At 41.7% G+C, this 24,208-nt stretch overlaps 1 protein-coding gene across 1 annotated transcript; it reads left to right on the top strand.

Annotated features, from left to right (window-relative positions):
* The first annotated feature begins 696 nt into the window (after positions 1-696).
* On the top strand, positions 697-24,126 carry LOC129832221 (mitogen-activated protein kinase kinase kinase kinase 5-like). The gene is made up of 31 exons (XM_055896116.1): positions 697-1,120; positions 7,730-7,787; positions 8,691-8,781; positions 8,956-9,020; positions 9,784-9,839; positions 9,969-10,016; positions 10,314-10,356; positions 10,467-10,539; positions 10,652-10,783; positions 11,136-11,198; positions 11,336-11,417; positions 12,517-12,633; positions 13,260-13,341; positions 13,512-13,564; positions 14,010-14,071; positions 14,243-14,287; positions 14,403-14,423; positions 18,730-18,775; positions 19,491-19,650; positions 19,853-19,953; positions 20,103-20,144; positions 20,324-20,479; positions 20,724-20,784; positions 21,050-21,152; positions 21,417-21,475; positions 21,679-21,782; positions 22,050-22,227; positions 22,356-22,424; positions 22,588-22,680; positions 22,812-22,935; positions 23,028-24,126. Exons 1-31 carry the CDS (start codon positions 1,013-1,015, stop codon positions 23,122-23,124), a joined length of 2,592 nt encoding a protein of 863 aa, XP_055752091.1. The 5' UTR covers positions 697-1,012; the 3' UTR covers positions 23,125-24,126.
* Positions 24,127-24,208: the final 82 nt, after the last annotated feature.

The raw sequence follows: 24,208 nt of genomic DNA, 5'->3' as shown, positions 1-24,208 counted from the left end.
ATTAGTTTTAACTCTGCATAGTTGGGGAGGGCTCGTAACTAAGCATTTCACGGTCAAGTCTACACCCGTTGTATTTGGCGCATGTGACAACATTTGATTTGTCAATATCATGCTATATAGCCTGCTGTCATTCTAACAACAGTATATGCATATTATTGTACAATGTTTTTAGTGCTCTCAGCAGGTCCAGAAAAGGTTTTCTCTTTTGTTTTCTTACTAATTTCTTATCACCAATACTGGAGCAATGTGATGCCTTTGACTTATGTCCTTTGGTAGTCAGTGAGTCAGAGAATTCAATAAATTAAGTATGCGTCAGAATGTTTTTTTCAAGTTTCCTCATTGGAAGTAATATTTTAGATAACGAACGCTACCACTCTGAAGCATGGTAAATAATGTTTTAGTGTTTAACACTATTCTTGTTTCTCATGTGTATCGACATGCTACTGTTGCTCTACAGGAAGTCAGGCCATTATAAATGGCTCCAAACGAGAGCAGTGTTGCAGATTTGTAGCTCACACCTCTGCAGGCTTGCCCAAGTGACAAGAAAATACCCACACAGAAAACCGAGTAGCGCAGCTGCACGCACGCACGCACACACCGCACACACACACACACACACACACACACACACACACACACACACACACACACACACACACACACACACACACACACACACACACACACACACACACACACACAAATAATGTAAAAATACCAATGGGGAAACTAAGTCTCATTCCCTCTCTCTCTCTCTGACTCTCTTTCATACACTCATACCTTCACAGACATACACCCAACAGGAAATAAAACCAGAGTAAATGTAAATGAGCTTCACTGAGCATGCAACAGAGAGAGAGAAGAAAGAGACCAGAGGGAGGGGGGTCTAAGTGGTGAGTGAAGAAGGAAGGTGAGAGAGAGTGTGGTGTGGTGTTTGTTCGCCTCAGCAGGAACAGCAGTCAGTGGAGGGAGTTTGCGTCTGTGTGTGTGTTTGTGCCATGCCCCAGGAGTAATGGACTCCCAGAACCGGGCTGCACTGGACATCTCCACCCGGAATCCCCAGGAGGACTTTGAGATTCTGCTCCGGGTCGGTGGAGGCACCTATGGCGAAGTTTACAAGGTCAGAGATTAAAACAACTCACAGCCAGAACATTTTCAGAGAGTTTTATGCTACCTTGTTGTAGTGCTTTTAACTTTTTTGTCATGCTTCTAATGGTGGCATGTGTTTCGAATGCCAATAGTCTGATTAACAGTAACATTTTCCATTTAAGATTGTATTTGTGGGGGCAGGCAATGGTTTGATTTCATGTAGGCCTAAATCATGTCTCAAGTAAATTAACCCTGTTGGATTATTTCATTCACATTCTCAGGGAATTTAGTCTTCATTTTTTTTGTAATTCCTGTTAAGTGGTTTTAGAAAAATATATTTTAGATTAACTTTTTTCATATACAGGTTTCCTTTGTCTCTTCATCTTTCACTTTTGGTTAATGAATATGGCCATTTATATTACAAAAGTGTATTACATTAAAGCACACTTGTATCACTCTTGCTTTATCTCAGTTCTGTGGAATATGTTTCCTCAAATAGTGAAAGATTGGCTCATAGCTCACCAGGGAATAGAGGTTGATCTATGTTGTCTTTCTTGAGGTAACTGAGTCCTATACTCTTACCACGAGGTCAGTTGTGTTTACCCCTCACAGCTCAACCCCAGCCAGTTACACTGGGGCTTTGTATGTAGCAGTTTTGTTCATGGGCAGAATGTCTTCTCAGTCAGTAACTGTGTTGGAACAAGACAAATTGTCACTGCTCTGGAGAATTCACTGTCCTAAAGACACATTTATTGTGACCACATTAGATACACAATGTGTCAACCTTGAATCAGGATAGGTGCGTAAAGGATGTGACCATGAAGTGAGTTGGAACATCACATCCATTAAAACAAATACAGGAGCTTAATCATTGATATGCATGGATGTTGGGTCGCAGTATAAAACTGTATCCTGCAGTAACACTTGTTTTCTACAAGTTGCAAGGACACATTCTATCTCTGAGTAAGTCATATTGTCGCCTGTCACAGAACTTTGCAGAAATGCAGTGTGCTTTGCACCTGTTTGAACACCACATGATGAGTGTGCTATTCAGCACCAGCCAGGATCATTTCATTCAGTTGCTATGTGCCTTCTCTGTGTTGGACGCTAATGCTACAGTATAGCATGAATTCAATGTGAAGCACACCGTTTTAACTTTTATTCCATAAGGAACATTTGGTGCAAATTGTGTATCTTATGTGGAATGTATACCCCTTTCCAGGATCCTACAATGTCAATAATGGTATTGTAGAAAAATGACCAAGATTTTACAATATCATGAATGGCCTTACTGAACGAGCATTAGCAGAGTATGCCAGCTGCTATGTTTAGGGGCTTGCCCACTGTACATGTGACTGATGCAAAGTATGAGGGATATGGAGCGCACTTCCTCTCCAGAGAGAAACGGAGGCCATCGATAGATTCTGCTCTATTTCCACAGTACTTTGCATTTGTTCAACAACTTATGGTAGCAATGTCTGCAAACAGTTTTTTCTGCAAAGTGAATAAATACACATTCAAAGCATTGAAGCAACAAGGGCTTTCACAATAATACACTCCCCCACAGGCACATACACACAAGCCGACACATACACACACATAGACACACACACACAAACACACACACTTATCCACTCTCTAAGGCCTATGTGTTGATTCAACAAGCAGACTGAACACTGATGGAGACCTGCAGATGCGGCAGTTTGCTTACCCACAGTGTCAAGGAAACAGAGTGAGCATTTTTTATTTTTTTATTTTACCTTTTTTTAACTAGCATGTGGGGGAGAGGAAGAACATGTTTGGTTTGCATGCTGTCTACGTTAAGTGTTTGGAGGGGCTGGGGTGGGGGCGGTCAAGGAAACAAAAATAACACCAGAAAAATACCTGGACTTCTGCCAATGTTTGTCAATGTCTCATATGTTCATTATCGTGGCAAGTTTTTCTTGTTGGGCAACAATATGAAGCTCAATAATTGAAAGAGCTGTGGGGTTTTATGTGTTGGTAACTTTGTATTTCTGCTTCGGCACACTGTTCTATGAAAGTAGAATACTTTTTTGGGTACACATTTAGCTAAGACTCTTGTTTCAACTTCAACTCCTATCCTCTATCTAGGTTAAATCCATTTGAATTCAATCACTTTTTAATAGCACCCCTTTTGATTTGAACTAAACCTTCCAAACATACAGTATTTGCCCATTGTAGAAGTCGTCATAAAAGTGACTTTTTGGACCTGAATGCCAAAACATTCAAGAAATAAAGGTGCTCAAAGTTGACCTATTTTGTATACCCCACCATACCACGAGACAGTGATCACTGGAAAAGATAAACAGTTGAGATTGATTTCATTTAAAAGCTTACAAACAGGTTTTGTCAAAAGGTTTTATAATTCCTTGAAAAACAGTTTTTTTTTATAACAATTTCATATTTTGATAACCTTAAATGTAAATTTAAAGGATATCTAAAAACACGTAACTCTTTTTTTCTTCTCATATTTGCATATGTTGTAGCTTAGACCCTATTTTACATCATCTGAGGGTTTGTATTGTGTCCGCCATCAGTTGAGGCACAACATGCTCTTGAAAAGAGGGTAGGTGTCATGTTTTGGCTGATAAATGTACTAAAATGGGAATAAAATAGAAATGGTACCACAAAGATGGTTGGAGGTCCACACATCATAGAATGTTGACGTTTTTGGTAATATCTGTTGTTTTAAATAATTACGTCAATCCTCCATAGGAAAGTATTGAAATCCTAGAAATATAGATGATAGAATAGACATTTAAGTTGACATTCGACGGTGGGTGGACCGGCGGCCATCTTTGTGGTAGTAATTAGAAGTAGAAATGTAAATTCTATTTAAATGTCAATGGTGTACCAGCTAAATTGCAGTGGTCTGAAGGGGTAGGTCCATTCTATGAAAAAAAAAAAAAATGATTGAAATAATACCCACCCTGTATTCAAGAGCATTTTGTTTCTCAACCGATGGTGGGCTCAACACAAAAACCTCAGATGATGTAAGGTAGGGTCTAAGCTACTACATATGGAAATATGAAACAAATCTGAGTTCACGTGTTTTTCAATAATTGACACTAAACGAAAATTTGTCATAATCTTCATTTAAAAAATATTTTCCAAGAAGTTCTAAAATAGTTTGACAACCTTGTTAGTAAGCTTTTAAATTATATCAAATTCCACCGTTTATCTTTTCCAGTGATGAAGACATGGATGACTCATAGTATGGTAGGGTATGCCAAATTTGAGCACCTCTATCTCCTGAATATTTTGGAATTCAGGTCCAAAAAGTCACTTTCTGACCACTTCTTCCATGGGCAAATATGTATGGATACTCTCAAAAAGTGGTTGAATTCAAATGGATTTACCCTCTATGGAAGTAGACTTGTTTTGTTTGTAAGCAGGGATCCTACTGATGTGACATTCAGAAGAACTACTTACACAATCTCAAGTTCTCGATGCAATAGAATTTATCCCACAGGCTCAAATGCATTGGCTCATCATGTACCAAACTAAGAAGGACAGGATAAGGTTGAGTTTCAGTCCGAGGCACAATACTTATAATTCTGAAAACAGTGGGTTACTGTAATGTGTCTCTGCCAATAAAATGCACTGACATGCTGTGCCAGGTGCAATATTTGACAACAGGCCAGAAAGTGGAAATAAAGAAGTGAGAGAGTCATTGGTATTTATAGTATCTACACTTCACAAGAAATAGTGTGTGTGTGTGTGTGTGTGTGTGTGTATGTGTGGACGTGTGTGGACTTGTGTGGACGTGTTTAACTGGACTTGTAGAAGTCCCCACAAGAATAGTAAACTATTTTTTTTTTTACCAACTGGGGACATTTTGTTGGTCCCCACAAGGTCAAATGCTATTTCTAGGAAGTTGAGGGTTAACGTTAGAATTAGTGTTAGTGTTAGAATTAGGTTTAGGGTTTGGAGCTAGGGTTAGTTTTAGAGTTAGGAGCTAGGGTTAAGGTTTTTGGGTTAAGGTTAGGGTTAGGCTTAAGGTTAGGGGTTAATGAAAATAGGATTTTGAATGGGACTGAATTGTATGTCCCCACAAGGTTAGCTGCTCAAGACTTACACTGTAATGGTAAATGGTGACAGGTGACCTTCAAGAGTGTCCCTGTGTTTGAACTTTTTGAACTCATAACATAACTTCCTCCCAGTGGTACTTCACAAAGTAGAACTGTAGATGACCTCTTACTTTTTGTTTGGCCAATTTTTTTCTCCCTCACTCTTTCCCAAAGTTTTCAGAGTTAAAGAGATAAATCACAAATCAGTCTAACCTATACAAACATACACACACACAAACTCCTTCGCCCAAAACATCTTCTGCATTCGCCTATTTTTATAGATTTAATTTGAGGGATCATAAGTCACTCATCATTATCGACTGCTGTGCTTCTTAAGACATTTGTCACTTCATCCTCTATGAGTATAAGAGCTGGTGAGTGTCTGCATCTGTGTGGTGTCAATCTGTCAATAATGTCAGTGACGTCACCATGGAAACAGCCTGACTTCGATCACAATGTTTCCAGTGGTCTGTGAGAGGAGCACTGTTTGTTTTGTGGCTTTCCTTCAGTGACCATCTCTCTCCACTCAACCCAGCCCCCCGCCAGCTAACCCCACCCTATTGTCTGCCTACTTTCCACTGTGCACACACAGGGGCTACATTTGAAGTCGGAAGTTTACATCCACTTAGGTTGGAGTCATTAAAACTCGTTTTTCAACCACTCCACAAATTTCTTGTTAACAAACTATAGTTTTGGCAACTTGTTTAGGACATCTACTTTGTGCATGACACAAGTCATTTTTCCAACAATTGTTTACAGACAGATTATAATTCACTGTATCACAATTCCAGTGGGTCAGAATTTTATATACACTACGTTGACTGTGCCTTTAAACAGCTTGGAAAAATCCAGAAAATGATGTCATGGCTTTAGAAGCTTCTGATAGGCTAATTGACATAATTTGAGTCAATTGGAGGTGTACCTGTGGATGTATTTCAAGGCCTACCTTCAAACTCAGTGCCTCTTTGCTTGACATCATGGGAAAATCAAAAGAAATCAGCCAAGACCTCAGAAAAAAATTGTAGACCTCCACAAGTCTGGTTCATCCTTGTGAGCAATTTCCAAACGCCTGAAGGTACCACGTTCATCTGTACAAACAATAGTACGCAAGTATAAACACCATGGGACCACGCAGCCATCATACCGCTCAGGAAGGAGACGCGTTCTGTCTCCTTGAGATGAACGTACTTTGGTGTGAAAAGTGCAAATCAATCCCAGAACAACAGCAAAGGATCTTGTGAAGATGCTGGAGGAAACAGGTACAAAAGTATCTATATCCACAGTAAAACGAGTCCTATATCGACATAACCTGAAAGGCCGCTCAGCAAGGAAGAAGCCACTGCTCCAAAACCACCATAAAAAAAGCCAGACTACGGTTTGCAACTGCACATGGGGACAAAGATCATACTTTTTGCAGAAATGTCCTCTGGTTTGATGAAACAAAAATAGAACTGTTTGGCCATAATGACCATTGCTATGTTTGGAGGAAAAGGGAGGATGCTTGTAAGCCGAGGAACACCATCCCAACCGTGAAGCACGGGGATGGCAACATCATGTTGTGGGGGTGCTTTGCTGCAGGAGGGACTGGTGCACTTCACAAAATAGATGGCATGAGGTGGGGAAATTATGTGGATATATTGAAGCAACATCTCAAGACATCAGTCAGGAAGTTAAAGCTTGGTCGCAAATGGGTCTTCCCATTTGTTGTGGCAAAATGGCTTAAGGACAACAAAGTCAAGGTATTGGAGTGGCCATTACAAAGCCCTGACCTCAATCCTATAGAACATTTGTGGGCAGAACTGAAAAAGTGTGTGCGAACAAGGAGGCCTACAATCCTGACTCAGTTACACCAGCTCTGTCAGGAGGAATGTGACAAAATTCACACAACTTATTGTGGGAAGCTTGTGGAAGGCTACCTGAAACGGTTGACCCAAGTTAAACAATTTAAAGGCAATGCTCCCAAATACTATTTGAGTGTATGTAACTTCTGACCCACTGAGAATGTGATGAAAGAAATAAAAGCTGAAATAAATAATTCTCTCTACTATTATTCTGACATTTCACATTTTTAAAATAGTGGTGATCCTAACTGACCTAAGACAGGGCATTTTTACTAGGATTAAATGTCAGTAATTATGAAAAACTTAGTTTAAATGTATTTGACTAAGGTGTATGTAAACTTCTGACTTCAACTGTAAGTTTAGTGTTGTTGTGTCAACCAACAAACAGGGTCTCACATTGGTGTTCTCTAGTGTATGTCGGGTGTGTGATTGCGCAATGCAGAAGTAAATAGGACAGTCTGGACAGTCCTGGTAGGTGTTTCCTCACAGCAGACCACAGATCTTTTTAGCACAGTAAACAAAACAGTGAACACCACAGTAAAGCTACACCATATCAACTCTCAACAGATAATGAACACAGTTTTTCAAATGAAAGCAATTGCCACATAAACTCATAGACCCAACATGATCTGTCCTGAGGTCAGTGAATCAGGTTATACTCCCCTTCCATAACAAGTCCACTGACTGATGCAGCTGTCTGTTACTCAGGCTCGGAACAAGCAGAACGGGGAGCTGGCGGCCATCAAGGTCATCAAGATGGAGCCAGGTAAAAGAACCTCTCTCTGTTACTACAGATACTAGAGACCACACATGGGCTCAAATCAATTATTTATATGTACACTAGATGACTGATATGGGGCGCTGTGTTGATATGCCTCCATCTTGGTACTCCTCCACGTTGTAAAAAACGTTTTGGAATCTATACAAATGCATGTATTAATGTCTACATTATTTTTTGCCATGTTTATTCTATTACAGACACCTTAATGCATACTTTAAATTAAAGTATGTGAGCTAAACATACACATTAAAAAAATATCTATATATTTTTTATCCTTAAAGTATGATTTTTTGAGATTACTAATGTTACTGTCCCCACTACAACAACAACAAAATACTTAAATACATGTAATTTTGTCCATGAAACATTTAATTGAAATACTGTAGAATTCCATTCAGTCCTATGGAGAACAGCTCCTACTGGGGAGTGCCAAGATGGCCGACCGGTGGCTTCGAAGCCTCTCAATGGCCAATGCAAAGCATCAGCAATCCAGGGTTTATATACATCATTGGTTCAAATACTATTTCATATCTTTCAAATACTTGCAGTGTTTGCTTTAACCTGTCTGGAGTGCCAGGTGGGTGGAGTTTGGTCATTCTATACATTTGTATTGGTTCCATCACAACAGGCACGCTTAATTGAGCACAAATATAGTATTTGAAATTATTTCAAGTAGTATTTGAATCCAGGTCTGAAAGAAACAAACCTTTCAATCCACATTGGTATCAGATTTCCAAGGTAATGCCGTTGTCAAATGTTACCGTTCCACAAAAATTATTGGTTACAAACCAAGATGATGTTATGGTGCTATGTTGTGACATCATCTGGCATCCATATACATTGCAGTGTGGAACATGGTATAAAATGATATGACATTTTCCCACACAGATGAGGACTTCTCAGTAATCCAGCAGGAGATCGTCATAGTGAAGAGCTGCAAGCACCGCAACATTGTGGCCTACTATGGCAGCTATATACGGTGAGTGGGCACTGAGCAGGCCCTACCACACACAGCCACATATCATAGTCTAGTTGGAATGGGATGATACAGACTAATTGGGAATATTATCAGTTGTGATCATGATAAAGTTACTGGGAGTATAAACCTTTAATATGACAGATGTGTGTGTGTGACATGCGTGTGTGTTTCCAGGGCAAACACGCTGTCGATCTGCATGGAGTTCTGTGGAGGAGGCTCTCTCCAGGATGTCTACCATGGTGTGTGTGTGTGTGTGTGTGTATGTGTGCGTGCGTGTGTGTCAGCTTAGGTTGATTTGTGATGTATTAACTGAGAAAACTCTGAGGAGGAAGGTGAAATTGTTAGACTAACAAAAGGTGAGAGGTGATCTACAGTATGTGTGGATGAAAGAGACATAAAGCTGTTTGATCAGGCTTTGACTACAGATCAGTCTCACAACCAGCAGGGTTTTCTCTGTGAAGTACCTCTGGCAGGAAGTTTTGTCACGTTAGCATGTGCACAAAGTTCAAACACAGCAACACTCTTAAAGGTCACCTACACTCTTGTAAAAAAAGGTGCTATCTATAACCTAAAAGGGTTCTTCAACTGTCCCGTTAGGAGAACCTTTTGAAGACTCTTTTGGGCTCCATGTAGAACCCTTTCTACAGAGAGTTCTACATGGAACCAAAAAGGGTTATCCTATGAGGACAGCCGAAGATCCTTTTTGGAACACTTTTTTCTAAGAGTGTATCACCATTTACCATTACGCTGCAAAACCCCTCCGCCCAAAACATCTTCTGGATTCGCCTATTTTCATAGATTTAATTTGAGTGATCATAAGTTACTCATTATCGACTGCTGTGCTTCTTAAGACATTAGTCACATCGTCCTCTAGAGTAGTGTGTGTGTCTGTGTGGGTGTGGGTGTGTGTATGTCGGTGAACTGGAGCAGATTAAGATCTACAACTGTGACAGAGTTTATAAAACAGTGTCCTACTTCACACCCTCTCTTCTCTCCCTCTAGTGACCGGACCTCTCTCTGAGCTTCAGATTGCATTTGTCTGCAGGGAGATGTTGCAGGTTAGAACACTCATATCACACATTACAATATAGCATGGATAACATGTCACTTGGCTGTTTTAGGTAATAGTTTTGATATCTCCAGCTTTGATATCAACACGTTACAGTGTACTAACTGTCTACCTGCAGGGTCTGGATTACTTACATGGCCAGAAGAAGATTCACAGAGATATAAAGGTGAAATGACCAGGGTTGACTCCCTAATCTACTAGGATGAGTTATGCCTCTATAACGGTTATGAATGGCCCATAGGGGCAGGAGCCTATCTCCTGTTTCAGTAGCATGAGGAAACTTGATGTACTAGTACAACTCCTAGACAGGACGCTAGTCTGTCGCTATGGGCCGTTCTGGCTCAGACAAGGCTTGCTTTAAATTATGAGGCAATGTTTGTTATGTTTTCATGCTGTCCAGACAGCATATACTGTACATATTGCTCTGTCATGATCGCTTTTGTCTCTTCGTCCTGTTGTCCAGGGTGCCAACATCCTCCTTAATGACCAAGGAGAGGTGAAGCTAGGTTTGTGACTGTGAAGCCCTAATACACTCATCAGGAAGTAAATAATGACACTGAAATCATAGATTTTTGTCCTCACATTAAATAAGTGACGTATTTATCTGGCTGTTTAGCGGACTTTGGGATTTCGGCACAGATCACGGCTACTCTGGCACGGCGGATGTCCTTCATCGGGACTCCTTACTGGTGAGGTTGAAGGTCAAATGAGTCCCCTCCCTTTGGCTCTTCTTGAGGTTGTATCTGATGTCAGATGGTCTTGATGTTGATGGTAGCGGTTGCGGTTGCCCGTGTCTTCCAGGATGGCGCCAGAGGTGGCTGCCGTGGCGATAAAGGGGGGTTACAATGAGCTGTGTGACGTGTGGTCTGTAGGAATCACTGCTATCGAGCTGGCTGAGCTGCAGCCCCCATTGTTCGATGTGCACCCACTACGGTAATCACACACACACAAACACAAACACACACAAATCATTCCTCTCACAGACACACACACATGCACACACACACCCAACATTCCTTCTTACATTCACACTCCCCGCAGAAAGAATCAAGAGGTTCCTCTTTCTACACCCCCTCATGTTCCAGTTGTATGTACATTCATGCATGCCGTTTACGCACATGCCGTTTACCCACTTTTTTACATTTCATTTCACCTTTATTTATACAGGTAAGTCAATTAAGAACTAATTCTTAGTTAAAATGTCGACCTGTGACGACACACACACACATACACCCACAGACAGACAGACACACAAACCTCACATCAAAGTCTTGTCTTTTCTCAGGGTGCTGTTCCTCATGTCCAAAAGTGGCTACCAACCTCCTAAACTAAAGGAAAAGGCCAAATGGTATGCAGTAAAACCATTACTATCCACCTGAGCTGTGGCAATGATAACTGTATTCTTTAATTCCGTCAATTAATCTACAGTCTGTAATATGCTGTTGGTTAAAACAACAGTGTTTTCTTCCACCACTTTCATGTTAGGTCCTCGATTTTCTATAACTTTGTCAAGGCAATGCTGATCAGGAACACTAAGAAGAGACCCAGTGCCTCAAAGATGCTGACAGTGAGTAAACCTCAAGAAACTCAGAGAATGGCTCTCTTCTCTGCTAGATCTCACTCACTCACCCACCGGTCCTCTTTCTCCTTCCCTCACTTTCTTCAAATGCACTAGCTACAGTAGTGAAAGATCACAGGAGTGCAGCAGAGTAGTCTGTCTGACCTGTACAACAGAGAAGGGGTGAGAAAGGCAGAATCCATCCTGTCTGACTGTTCCCACCCCCTACAACATGAGTTCCAGGTCCTACCCTCTGGCTCCCAGTGTAGATTCCCCACTGTTAAGTCTAACAGGTACAGGCACTCCTTCACCCTTATGGCCATTGCCCTTTTCAATACAGGGAAGAGAAGGAGGTAGGCTAGGGATGATGATGATGTTGAGGATGACGACCGTAATATGTTGTTGATGATGGTGGTGTTGACGCTGATGACGTTGTTGATATGTTGTTGACTAGATGATCTGAAAATGCACTGAGCACTTTAATCATTAGGTGACTTTGGCTTGCTATACTTTTGTGCTGCTGCTAATGTCAGTCACTAGTAGGCCTATTGTATACACTCAGTATACCAAACATTAAGAATATGGTATTGATATTGAGTTGCATCCCCTTTTGCGCTCAGAACAGCCTCAATTATTCAGGGAAAGGTGTCGAAAGAGTTCCACAGGGATGCTGGCCCATGTCCACTCCAATGCTTCCCACAGTTGTGTCAAGTTGGCTGGATGTCCTTTGGGTGGTGGACCATTCCTGAAACACACCGGAAACTGTTGAAGGTGAAAAACCCAGCAGCGTTGCAGTTCATGCCACAAGGCCTAAAAATCCTTCTTTAACCTGTCTCCTCCACTTCATCTACACTGATTGAAGTGGATTTAACAATTGACATCAATAAGGGATCATAGCTTTCACTTGGATTCACCTGGTCAGCCTATGTACACTCAGTGTATGTGTCTTGATGGCTGCCCTATGACTTCATGTACTAGCCCACAAATAAAGTTGAAACTTGAGCTCATCTATTCATCTCTTGTAATCACTGTATGCCTTTTTCTCTCCTTGATTTCCCTCTCTTTCTCTCTCTGTCTCTGTCTGTCTCTCTCTCTCTAATTCCTGCAGCACCTGTTTCTGACCCAGCCGTGTCTGAGACAGGATCTGATCTTGGATCTGCTGGAGAAGCTGCGTCACCCTGAGAAACTGAAGCCCTCGCTGCCATCTGAGGAGGAGGACGTGGAGGTAAGAGCATCACACACATACCCTCCACAATCAAACACACACACTGTAATATCATATAGTAATATACCTTGTATACACAATACACATTAATGATACACATCAATAAACATGATCACACATTGTAAAAGACATGTAAAATGTAAGAATGTGTCACGATCGTCTTGACTTTGAAGAGAGGACCAAAACGCAGCGTGTGAGAAATACATTCTCTTTTTATTAGAGAAGAGCAACGAATGAAACAAAACAACAAACTGACAACCGTGAAGCTATATAAACAAAATGGTGCTGACACTGACCACTACACACTGACATAGACATTAGCTGGTTGTGGGTAATTGTCTATGGCTGCCTTAAATATGGCTCCCAATCAGAGACAACAATAACCAGCTGTCTCTAATTGAGAACCAATTCAGGCAACCATAGACTTTCTTAGACACCTACACTGAACACTAAACCATTTACTCTACTTAACCCCCTAAACCAAACAACACCCTAGACAATACAAAAACACATACTTCACCATGTCACACCCTGACCTAACTAAAATAATAATGAAAACAAAGATAACTAAGGCCAGGGTGTGACAGAATGCAGTACTCATGGCTATATGGTGATATCTCCTATAGGTTGTGGTACCCGGCTCCCTGAGAAGGATTTACTCCATTAACAGACACAACCAGGCAGAGAGAACCAACTCTGACATCAGCTGTGAGATATATATATAATTATTTATTTTTTCCTTTGTGAACCTGTCCAGGAAATGTAATCGGTTGTATAGATGTGCGACTAATCACTGGATGTGTGTGTGTGTGGTGTGGTGTGGTGTGGTGTGGTGTGGTGTGGTGTGGTGTGGTGTGTGTGTGTGTGTGTGTTATCAGTGGAGCAGCTCTACACCAGGAGGCCAGTAAAGACAGCCTCACCAGAAGCAATGGTAAGTGTGTGTGTATGAGTATGTGTGGGCAGTGGTGGAAAAAGTACTCAGTTGTCATACTTAAGTAAAGGTATAGATACCTTAATAGAAAGTTACTCAAGTAAAAGTGAAAGTCAGCCAGTAAAATACTACTCGACTTAAGTAGTACTTTAAAGTATTTTTTACTTAATACATTGCATAAAAAAACATGAGCTGGCGCACACCCAGAATAATGGTTTGTGTCGAGGTGCTGACTAACGGCCAATAAACTATCAAAATAAAGGAGATGTTATACATGGAGTGTGTGACTTTCTTTATTTTGATAGTTTATACTTAATACTTTACACCACTGTACCTGTGGTGGTATCCATGCCTGTTCATCACTGTGCTTCCTAGTCTGGATACAAATGTATGCCTGCGTATCTTATTGATCAGAGTCTTCTGTCATTGTCTTTCTGTACTTCAGGTACGGTCTACAGTGCAGTGGCACACACTGGGATCCACTGGCAGCGACAAGAGCCTAATCAGGTATGGGGATTACTGCTCAGCAAACCAATAACACACTGACTGATGTCTCCGTCATCTTCAAGTCTTCCACTTACAGGACAAATTATCCAATGAGTAATGAGGAGACCACTATTGACTACCGATCTTATCTGGCACTGTGTTGATCTCCTTCCCTTTCTCTCTTCCCCATAGAGACCAATGCATGGACTCAGATGATGACTATGATGACGTGGACATGTAATCATAACGCACACTTGACTATTCATTCATTAGTTTATTGAAATATCTTCAGTTGTACATTTATCTGAGCTGTTTGACAACCCTCTCTCCCTTCTCTCTATCTTCTTTCCAGTCCGACCATCTGCACCAGAAGGTAAGCAAGCCTACTGAGACATACTTCACCCATTCACTCTCATCTGTATTTCTGAGCCCATATTCATGGATCAGCACCACCTCTCTTATCCATTATGATAAAACTGATCCTAGATTAGCACTCCTACTCTGAGACACTTAGTGAATACAGGTCCGGATGTATACTCTTAGAAAGAAGGGTTCCAAAAGGGTTCTTCGGCTTTCCCCAATGGATAACCCTTTTTGTAAAGGGTTCTAGGTGGAACCAAAAAGGGTTCTTCAAAGGGTTCTCTTATGACAAATAACCTTTTTTTCCCTGTGTGTACTGTATTTCTCGGTTGGGATGGAGTGGATGGACTTGGTTAGGTTCTGAACAAATGGAGTAAAAACTCACAGACAACTAGTAAAAAGCTCAAACCAAGTTTATTCACCCACTGGGTCAAACAGCTGTCTTATACACATGTCACGCTTCACATATCACTGTTGTTGACAACACACATAACCAAAATGATTCACAATTGTCTTCCTATTTCCACATAATCTGTCACAGTTCCCCGCCCCAATAGGGCATAAACCAACCTCTCTCCTTATTGCTACTGCTAAGACACACAAATCATGTTCAAACAACGTTTGAATATCTTGGATGGGGCTCTCATCCAGAACTTATAGGCAACCTTTTATCACCATCCACATTCCCACTCACTGACCATGTTTCATCAGCACAGATATTCTCGGATATCTCATATTCTCCATCGTATGCACTTCTGTCCTTTGTCCTTCTACATGGGCTACTTCTCTACAACCTTTCGTACTAGTACACAAGCATGACGATTTATCCATACACACGCACACTCTACGGCCTCACGGCCACCACGGCTGGGACTTTCGTCCCAACTACAGATCTTGCAGGGAAACAACCCCACTAGGGACCTATCCTACACGGAACCTACCCTACACTCTAGTGTCACCCACGGATCTCGCAGAGAACCAGCTCCACTCGGGACCTATCCTTACGGAACCTACCCTACACCGAATATTTACGACTGGTGCCTACTGAATAAACATTTACACAATGAGCCTACTGAATAAACTCAGGCTTTCTAGGTCCGTATCCTATAATTGGTTCAGCCTACGACTCTCATCTTCCCAAGATGTCAGAATGAATGGTAAAAGGTATAGGAACTGTGCCTACCTTGTTTTTAGTACCGGCTCCTGTTTCACTGATTCGGACTCTCTAGTTCGACTGTAAATCGTGGTGAATCCTGCCGACAACGCCAACTGTTATGTTCTAAACAAACAGAGTAAAAACTCACGGACAACTAGTAAAAAGCTCAAACCAAGTTTATTCACCCACTAAGTCAAACAGCTGTAAAGACATGATTACACAAGCACATATATTTATACCCCCCTACTAGGAGTCAACTCCTTGCACATCTAGACAGCCAATACATCTCTATTGCCAGTCAGTGTTATGAAATGTGATATTTTAATTGTATATAACTGCCTTAATGTTGCTGGACCCCAGGAAGAGTAGCTGCTGGGGATCCTTAATAAATACAAATACAAATGGGACAAAATAGACAGAGTGTTAGAGTGTTGACAACGTAAACTATATTTTAGTCTCCAAATGTTTATTGAAAACATAAATACATTTGCACAATGAGCACTTGATGTGTCTCAAATACATCGTTACAGTTGTTGGTTAGCTAGCTAGCGAATTTTTGCCAACCCTTAGGAAAAAAGATTGTGGTCAGAGTGCAGTATAACTGCAGTACGCTACAAATACTGTGTCCAAAATAACACTGTTTTCTTTTGCAGTGTAATTGCAGTTACAGTACAGTATTACTGCAGTTCAACTGCAGTACACTGCAGTTATTCTGCAATTACTGCGTCCAAAATATCACAGTGGACTGCAGTTACTGCACTTTTATTGCAGTTCCAAAACTGCAATCTTTTTTTGTGCTGGATATTAGTATAGACATGTCGTCAGTCAAAACACCTCAAAACAAGACATGGTATCAATAACAAGATACAAAGAGCTGAAATGAGCCGCCTACGATTCCCCACATGGCAGCTTCTTGTAATTGTTGCTAGCTAGCTGACCATTCAGAATGATAACAACGCCCACCTTCTGGACACATTGATGCTCACATCATTTTCATGACATTGTCAGCCGACCCGTCTATATAACAGAGCTAACAGAGCTAACAGACCCGTCTATATAACAGAGCTAACAGGCCCGTCTATATAACAGAGCTAACAGACCCGTCTATATAACAGAGCTAACAGACCCGTCTATATAACAGAGCTAACAGACCCGTCTATATAACAGAGCTAACAGACCCGTCTATATAACAGAGCTAACAGACCCATCTATATAACAGAGCTAACAGACCCGTCTATATAACAGAGCTAACAGAGCCGTTTATATAACAGAGCTAACAGACCCGTCTATATAACAGAGCTAACAGACCCGACTATATAACAGAGCTAACAGAGCTAACAGACCCGTCTATATAACAGAGCTAACAGACCCGTCTATATAACAGAGCTAACAGAGCTAACAGACCTGTCTATATAACAGAGCTAACAGACCCGTCTATATAACAGAGCTAACAGAGCCGTCTATAAAACAGAGCTAACAGAGCCGTCTATATAACAGAGCCGTCTATATAACAGAGCTAACAGACCCGTCTATATAACAGAGCTAACAGACCCGTCTATATAACAGAGCTAACAGACCCGTCTATATAACAGAGCTAACAAACCCGTCTATATAAACAGAGCTAACAGAGCTAACAGACCCGTCTATATAACAGAGCTAACAGACCCGTCTATATAACAGAGCTAACAGACCCGACTATATAACAGAGCTAACAGAGCTAACAGACCCGTCTATATAACAGAGCTAACAGACCTGTCTATATAACAGAGCTAACAGACCCGTCTATATAACAGAGCTAACAGAGCCGTTTATATAACAGAGCTAACAGACCCGTCTATATAACAGAGCTAACAGACCCATCTATATAACAGAGCTAACAGACCCGTCTATATAACAGAGCTAACAGACCCATCTATATAACAGAGCTAACAGAGCTAACAGAGCCGTCTATATAACAGAGCTAACAGAGCCATCTATATAACAGAGCTAACAGAGCCGTCTATATAACAGAGGTAACAGACCCGTCTATATAACAGAGCTAACAGACCCGTATATATAACAGAGCTAACAGAGCTAACAGAGCTAACATACCTGTCTATATAACAGAGCTAACAGAGCTAACAGAGCCGTCTATGTAACAGAGCTAACAGAGCTAACAGACCCGTCTATATAACAGAGCTAACAGAGCTAACAGACCCGTCTATATAACAGAGCTAACAGACCTGTCTATATAACAGAGCTAACAGACCCGTCTATATAACAGAGCTAACAGACCCGTCTATATAACAGAGCTAACAGACCTGTCTATATAACAGAGCTAACAGACCTGTCTATATAACAGAGCTAACAGAGCCGTCTATATAACAGAGCCGTCTATATAACAGAGCTAACAGACCCGTCTATATAACAGAGCTAACAGACCCGTCTATATAACAGAGCTAACAGACCCGTCTATATAACAGAGCTAACAGACCCGTCTATATAACAGAGCTAACAGAGCCGTTTATATAACAGAGCTAACAGACCCGTCTATATAACAGAGCTAACAGACCCGTCTATATAACAGAGCTAACAGAGCTAACAGACCCGTCTATATAACAGAGCTAACATAGCTAACAGACCCGTCTATATAACAGAGCTAACAGAGCTAACAGACCTGTCTATATAACAGAGCTAACAGGGCTAACAGAGCCGTCTATGTAACAGAGCTAACAGAGCTAACAGACCCGTCTATATAACAGAGCTAACAGAGCTAACAGACCCGTCTATATAACAGAGCTAACAGACCCGTCTATATAACAGAGCTAACAGACCCGTCTATATAACAGAGCTAACAGACCCGTCTATATAACAGAGCTAACAGACCCGTCTATATAACAGAGCTAACAGAGCTAACAGACCCGTCTATATAACAGAGCTAACAGAGCTAACAGACCCGTCTATATAACAGAGCTAACAGACCCGTCTATATAACAGAGCTAACAGACCCGTCTATATAACAGAGCTAACAGACCCGTCTATATAACAGAGCTAACAGACCCGTCTATATAACAGAGCTAACAGACCCGTCTATATAACAGAGCTTCATGGGAAAAGAGATCTGAAGATTTGGATGAAAACAACAATCTGAAACACTGAACTATTTCTGTTTCTCCCTGAACAGTGTAACAATCCCACTAGATGACATCCCACCCCCACTCCCTCCTAAGGTAAACAAACACTACATTTTCTAAACTATGGCCATTCGTTACCTCTACATATCCCATGTGTCTATGAATATGGTGTGGACATAGCCTACAGCATAGTTGATAAAAGTCATATTTCCAGTGCTTGACCTCATATGCCTACGCAGTGGTGGAAAAAGTACCCCATTGTCATACTTGAGTAAAAGTAAAGATACCTTAATAGAAAATGACTCAAGTATAAGTCACCCGGTAAAATACTACTTAAGTAAAAGTCAAAGTATTTGGTTTTAAATATACTTAAGTATCAAACGTAAAAGTATAAATCATTTAAAATTCCTTATATTAAGCAAACGAGACAGCACCATTTTCATGTTTTTTTTTTTTTTTTACAGATAGCCAAGGGCACACTCCAACACTCAGACATAATTTACAAACTAATAATTTGTGTTTAGTGAGTCCGCTATTTCAGAGGCAGTAGAGATGACCAGGGATGTTCTCTTGATAAGTGTGTGAATTGGACCATTTTCCTGTCCTGCTAAGCATTCAAAATGTAACGAGTACTTTTGGGAGTCAGGGAAAATGCATGGAGCAAAACGTTTTTTAGGAATGTAGTGAAGTAAAAGTAAAAGTTGGCCAAAATATAAATAGTAAAGTATTGTACAGATACCCCCAAAAAACTACATAAGTAGTACTTTAAAGTATTTTTACTTAAGTACTTTACACCACTGTGCCCACGCAGCCCAAAGTTTGTCCCAGTTCAGAGGAGATTGTGACAGGAGAGGACGAACATGGCCGGACACTTCACTCCCTCTACGCCCCCTCGCCCCTCCTCCGGACCTTTAGTGCCACCCACACACGCCCCGTCCCCCGTCCGCGCTCCCGGCGAAACGTCAACTCTGGTGAGTGTCAGCTCCACTCTTATCCCTATTTGTTACCTACAGTTACCGTTATAGGATCTTCATTTGATAGCCCTGTTGTCCCTTCTGAATTGTATACTGTACCATATACAGTGAATGACCTTTGACCTATGACATTTACCCTGAAGCACATCTTCTCCATGCTCTCTAATGTACAGTAACAACATGATTGTGTCCCCTGTAGACCCTGTTTCCTTCCCATTACACATAACAGACAGACCAGCGGACCTCCAACCACCTGAGCTGCCCCCCAAGAAAGACAGGAGAAGGAGACAGCCCCCCCAGGTATGGATGGGACCAGGAATTAAAACACCATTTCATTTTTTCCTTCTGAGAGGAGGACCAGGAAAACGCATCGCTTGTTGGCTCGCATAAATGTGGATAAACTGATTCCAATATGCATGTTTAGAGTATGTGTCTGTTTTCTATTACAGGATCCAGTTGAATGTGCCAGCCCTGTGCTGAAGAAACCTCCAGTAAGTTTGTCCACCAGTCTCCAAAGCATCTCAGAGTAGCAGTGCTGATCTAGGATCAGTTTAGTTTTGTTTATCATAATGAGTCAGATGATATGGACACGGGGTAACTGATCCTAGATCAGCTCTCCTACACTGAAACAGTTTATGAATATGGGTCCTGTTCTCCACCTCGTCTCTAGGTGTACTTTAAGAAAGTATTCCATGGCTGTCCGTTGAAAGTGAATTGTTCAACGTCGTGGGACCATCCGACAACTAAAGACCACCACCTGATCTTGGGAGCAGACGAGGGGATCTACAGCCTCAACCTGAACAGCTCAGAGGCCACTATGGAGCTGGTGAGAATCTGCTCTAATGTCTTTCTATGTCTGCAGTGAGGCTAGATCTGGTCCCCTGTTGAACGTGTCCTAACGCCCTGAACCAGAGCTACAGTGAAATTAAGCGCATGCTACAGTATGACTGTACAATTCAGTAAAATGGATGTTATAGCTGTAGTATTGCATTTTGCTTTGATATTGTTTGTAATCTCTACCTAACTTGAAAACCCTTGAAATGTTCTCATTGCCCGAATCTCTCCTGCAGCTCTATCCAGGAAAGTGCAGCTGGGTTTACACAATTAGTAATGTCCTCATGTCAATATCAGGTGAGATCTGCAAGCCATAGACATGCTACAACACTAACATCTGTCAAATAAATAGACTGAAATATGTGTGTGTGTGTGTGTGTGTGTGTGTGTGTGTGTGTGTGTGTGTGTGTGTGTGTGTGTGTGTGTGTGTATGTGTGTGTGTGTGTGTGTGTGTATGTGTATGTGTATGTGTATGTGTATGTGTATGTGTGTGTGTGTGTGTGTGTGTGTGTGTGTGTGTGTGTGTGTGTGTGTGTGTGTGTGTGTGTGTTTTCGTCCACAGGTAAGTCATCCCAGCTCCATTCTCACTTACTGAAGGAGCTGTGTGAGCAGGCCCGAAAGGAGCAGCGAATGGTGGCCTTGCCAACCCACAGACTATTGCCTAGGTAACCCTACAACTCATTGCCATATGCTAGTGCTGGGTCTTATTCATCAGTGAACACCGTAGCAAAGCCTTTCCCAACAGAAAAGCAAAACAAGCATTTCTTATTCTTATTTCTTATTAAGTTCAGTAGTAGTCCCACCCGTTTCGGCCCGTTTCCTTCCGCTTCGTTCCTAGTGAATACAACCCTGGTGTTTGTTGATTATAACAATGTATCCCCCTGTAGTTAATATTACGTATCAACATACATTTTCTTTCTTATTTGCAGGAAGTTTGCGGTGTCATGTAAGATACCGGACACCAAAGGCTGCAAGATCTGCTCAGTGGGTGAGAAAAGACAAGTTGAGAAGTTCTGTTTAGCTTGATAAAAAAAGGGTTCAGGCGGTTTAGTCACTGAACTTTAGTTGTAGTATTGTGCTTGTAACACGAGTTGGTTTGAAGTCAAAGTTGATTTAGATCAATGTGTCTGCTAAATGACTGTTATACTAGAATGCTGAGGTCCTCTTCTGTCCCCCCCTTGCTCCGTGCAGCCAGTAACGTGCAGCAGGGCTGTGTGTTCCTGTGCTGTGCCCTGGAGACCAGTGTGGTGCTCCTGCAGTGGTACGAGCCCATGCATAAGTTCATGCTCATCAAGGTGAGTACACACAGGATCCCACAGCATCCCTTCTCACCATCCTGATGCCCACTGTCTTCCTGGGTCTTTCAGTAGGGCACATCGTAGCAAAACAGTTTGCGAAAGAACTTATCGGATAAGTTCAGATAATTGTTCCCTGTTTCACACCGTTTCAAATCGTTTTCTCCCTACTAGAGACAACCCTGTAGTCACGTCTACTGTCACAGCTGACAGACCCTGACTACTTCCCTGACTACTTCGCTGACTATGTGTATTTGTCCCCTGCAGCACTTTGACTTCCCCCTGCCCAGTCCCCTGCATGTGTTTGAGATGATGGTGACACCGCAGCAGGAGTACCCTCTAGTGTGTATTGGGGTACACAAGGGTCCCAGTCCTGAGCAGCCCATTAAACTGGACAACATGAACCTCAACTCCAACACCTCTTGGTTCACCAACACTGGCTTAGGTACTATGAACTGAACACATGCCAGAGCATGCTTGTTTCTATGAACATACAGTTCAATGGAATTGTGAGCTTTGTTCTTAGTTTGGACAATCTTACAGTTGTGTTGTAACTGTGTGTTTGTGTTCCAGAGAGCCGGTGTCCTGACACAGTGCAGGTGAACCAGCTGGACTGTAACACTCTGCTGGTGCTCATTGACAGTAAGTCATGTTGTTAACATCACCATCCTCAGGAAGAGTAGGCTAGTTACACACCAAGTCTGTTTTAACCCCTGAATGACAGTGTCTCTATCAATCTATATGAGGAAAATGAAATGTGTAGGAAGGGCTCATGTGTGTGTGTACCTCTCTCGCCTTTGAATAGATTCAGTACATATTGTGGACCTGGAGGGGGTGCAGAGGAGCCACCGGATAATTCAAGGCGAGACCACTTTCACTTTTGATGTGGAAGATGTAGGTAAGAAGGGGAGGAGTAGAGGAGCCTGGTCATCATGATAAATCATTGTGAGGTTTGAGGGGTGTGGGTATTGGGAGACGGAGGACTTAATGCGTATTCTCTCCATCTGTCCGTCTGTCTGTCTGGTTCAGTGTATTTTGAGAACACTCTGCTGGCTGTGTGGCGTCATGGCTGGCAGAGGAGAGGAGAGGGCCCAGACATACTGCAGGAGATCACAGACCCCAAGAAGACCTTCCGTCTAGTGGGATCAGACCGGTATGTGTGCCTGTATACTTCCATGGGATACACACTCACACACACAATCAAGTAAATATAGTTTTGATTAACACATTAATAACCCCCTGCAGGATAGTTGTCATGGAGACACGGCAGAGTGAGGACAATTCGGGGCTCTGTAACCTGTACATCCTGGAGATTGCGGAGAACTATGTCCCAGTACCTTGAGAACTCTAGCACATGGGACCAATCTCAAGGTAGCACCACTGCAAACACTCCAAGCAGCAGCCATGGCACTGTGTCCATGCCCAACAACACTGCTGTGCTGCTGGTTTAAAGGAGCACAGAGAATTCATCCCTCACAATCTAGGAGCAGATGGAGCGCTTCCACTGCCAGCCCACACAGGCAGTGTGTCCAGACACATATGTGCATTCATTCCTCCACAAATACCTATTTATCCTGTAACAGTACTACAGTACTTGACCTCTGCTGCAACCTGGTCTCAGAGCATTTCGTATTATTCTATATGTGAATCAGATTATTCTGTATGTGAATCAGAGACTCTCCGTTTGGTATGATATGTTATGTTTCGTAATGTATGTATTCATTTATGGATTTCCATCACCCATTTCATATGTTACGAATTACAATTCATATTATATGTTATGAATTTCCAAATGTATAATGTGTTACGAATTTGCGAAAATGTACAATATGTAACGCATTTGCAAAATGTATGATATGTTACGAATTCTAGCTAGGTGGCGAACATTAGCTAGCTTGCTAACATTAGCTAGGCTAGGGGTTAAGGTTAGGGTTAAGTTTAAGAGTTAGGTTAAAGGGTTAAGGTTAGGGTTATGGGAATGGTTAGCTAATGTGCTAAATGGTTGCAAAGTAGCTAAAAAGTAGTAAATCGTTGAAAAGTTGCTAATTAGCTAAAATGATGAAGTTGTCTGTGATGATATTTGAAATAGCAACCTTTGGGTTGATAGATGTTTGCGTTATAAGCCTACCCATCCACCCCACTTTCATTTTTGCCTTATGTAACAATCTGTTTTACGTAACCATACCAAACGTAACATGGCATACTAATTTGAGTGTCCCGGAATTAAGTTTACTATGTTACGTCTACTCTGAGACCAAACTGTATTTTTTCATCCTCAGGCTCACAGACACACTTCCCATCACAATCTATTCAAATAAATGGGGAACATTACCCAATAAAGATCTTCCAAGTCTGATTTATCTTTTCATAATACTGTAATGTCAACAAATGGCCAAATGGTTTCACAGTGCATGAAAGTGTTTTTG

This window comes from Salvelinus fontinalis, chromosome 33, assembly GCF_029448725.1.
Source record: "Salvelinus fontinalis isolate EN_2023a chromosome 33, ASM2944872v1, whole genome shotgun sequence".
NCBI lineage: Eukaryota > Metazoa > Chordata > Actinopteri > Salmoniformes > Salmonidae > Salvelinus > Salvelinus fontinalis.
Note: the sequence above shows the minus strand (reverse complement) of the source record. Positions and strands in the feature narration are given on the sequence as shown.

What these genes read in the sequence shown, in the direction of transcription:
- LOC129832221 (XM_055896116.1), top strand. Translation starts at nt 1,013, where the DNA reads ATGGACTCCCAGAACCGGGCTGCACTGGACATCTCCACCCGGAATCCC. An exon ending in TCTGCAGGGAGATGTTGCAG is followed by an intron (nt 9,840 to 9,968) that starts GTTAGAACACTC and finishes GTCTACCTGCAG; the next exon opens with GGTCTGGATTACTTACATGG. An exon ending in CTGTGCTGAAGAAACCTCCA is followed by an intron (nt 20,145 to 20,323) that starts GTAAGTTTGTCC and finishes CCTCGTCTCTAG; the next exon opens with GTGTACTTTAAGAAAGTATT.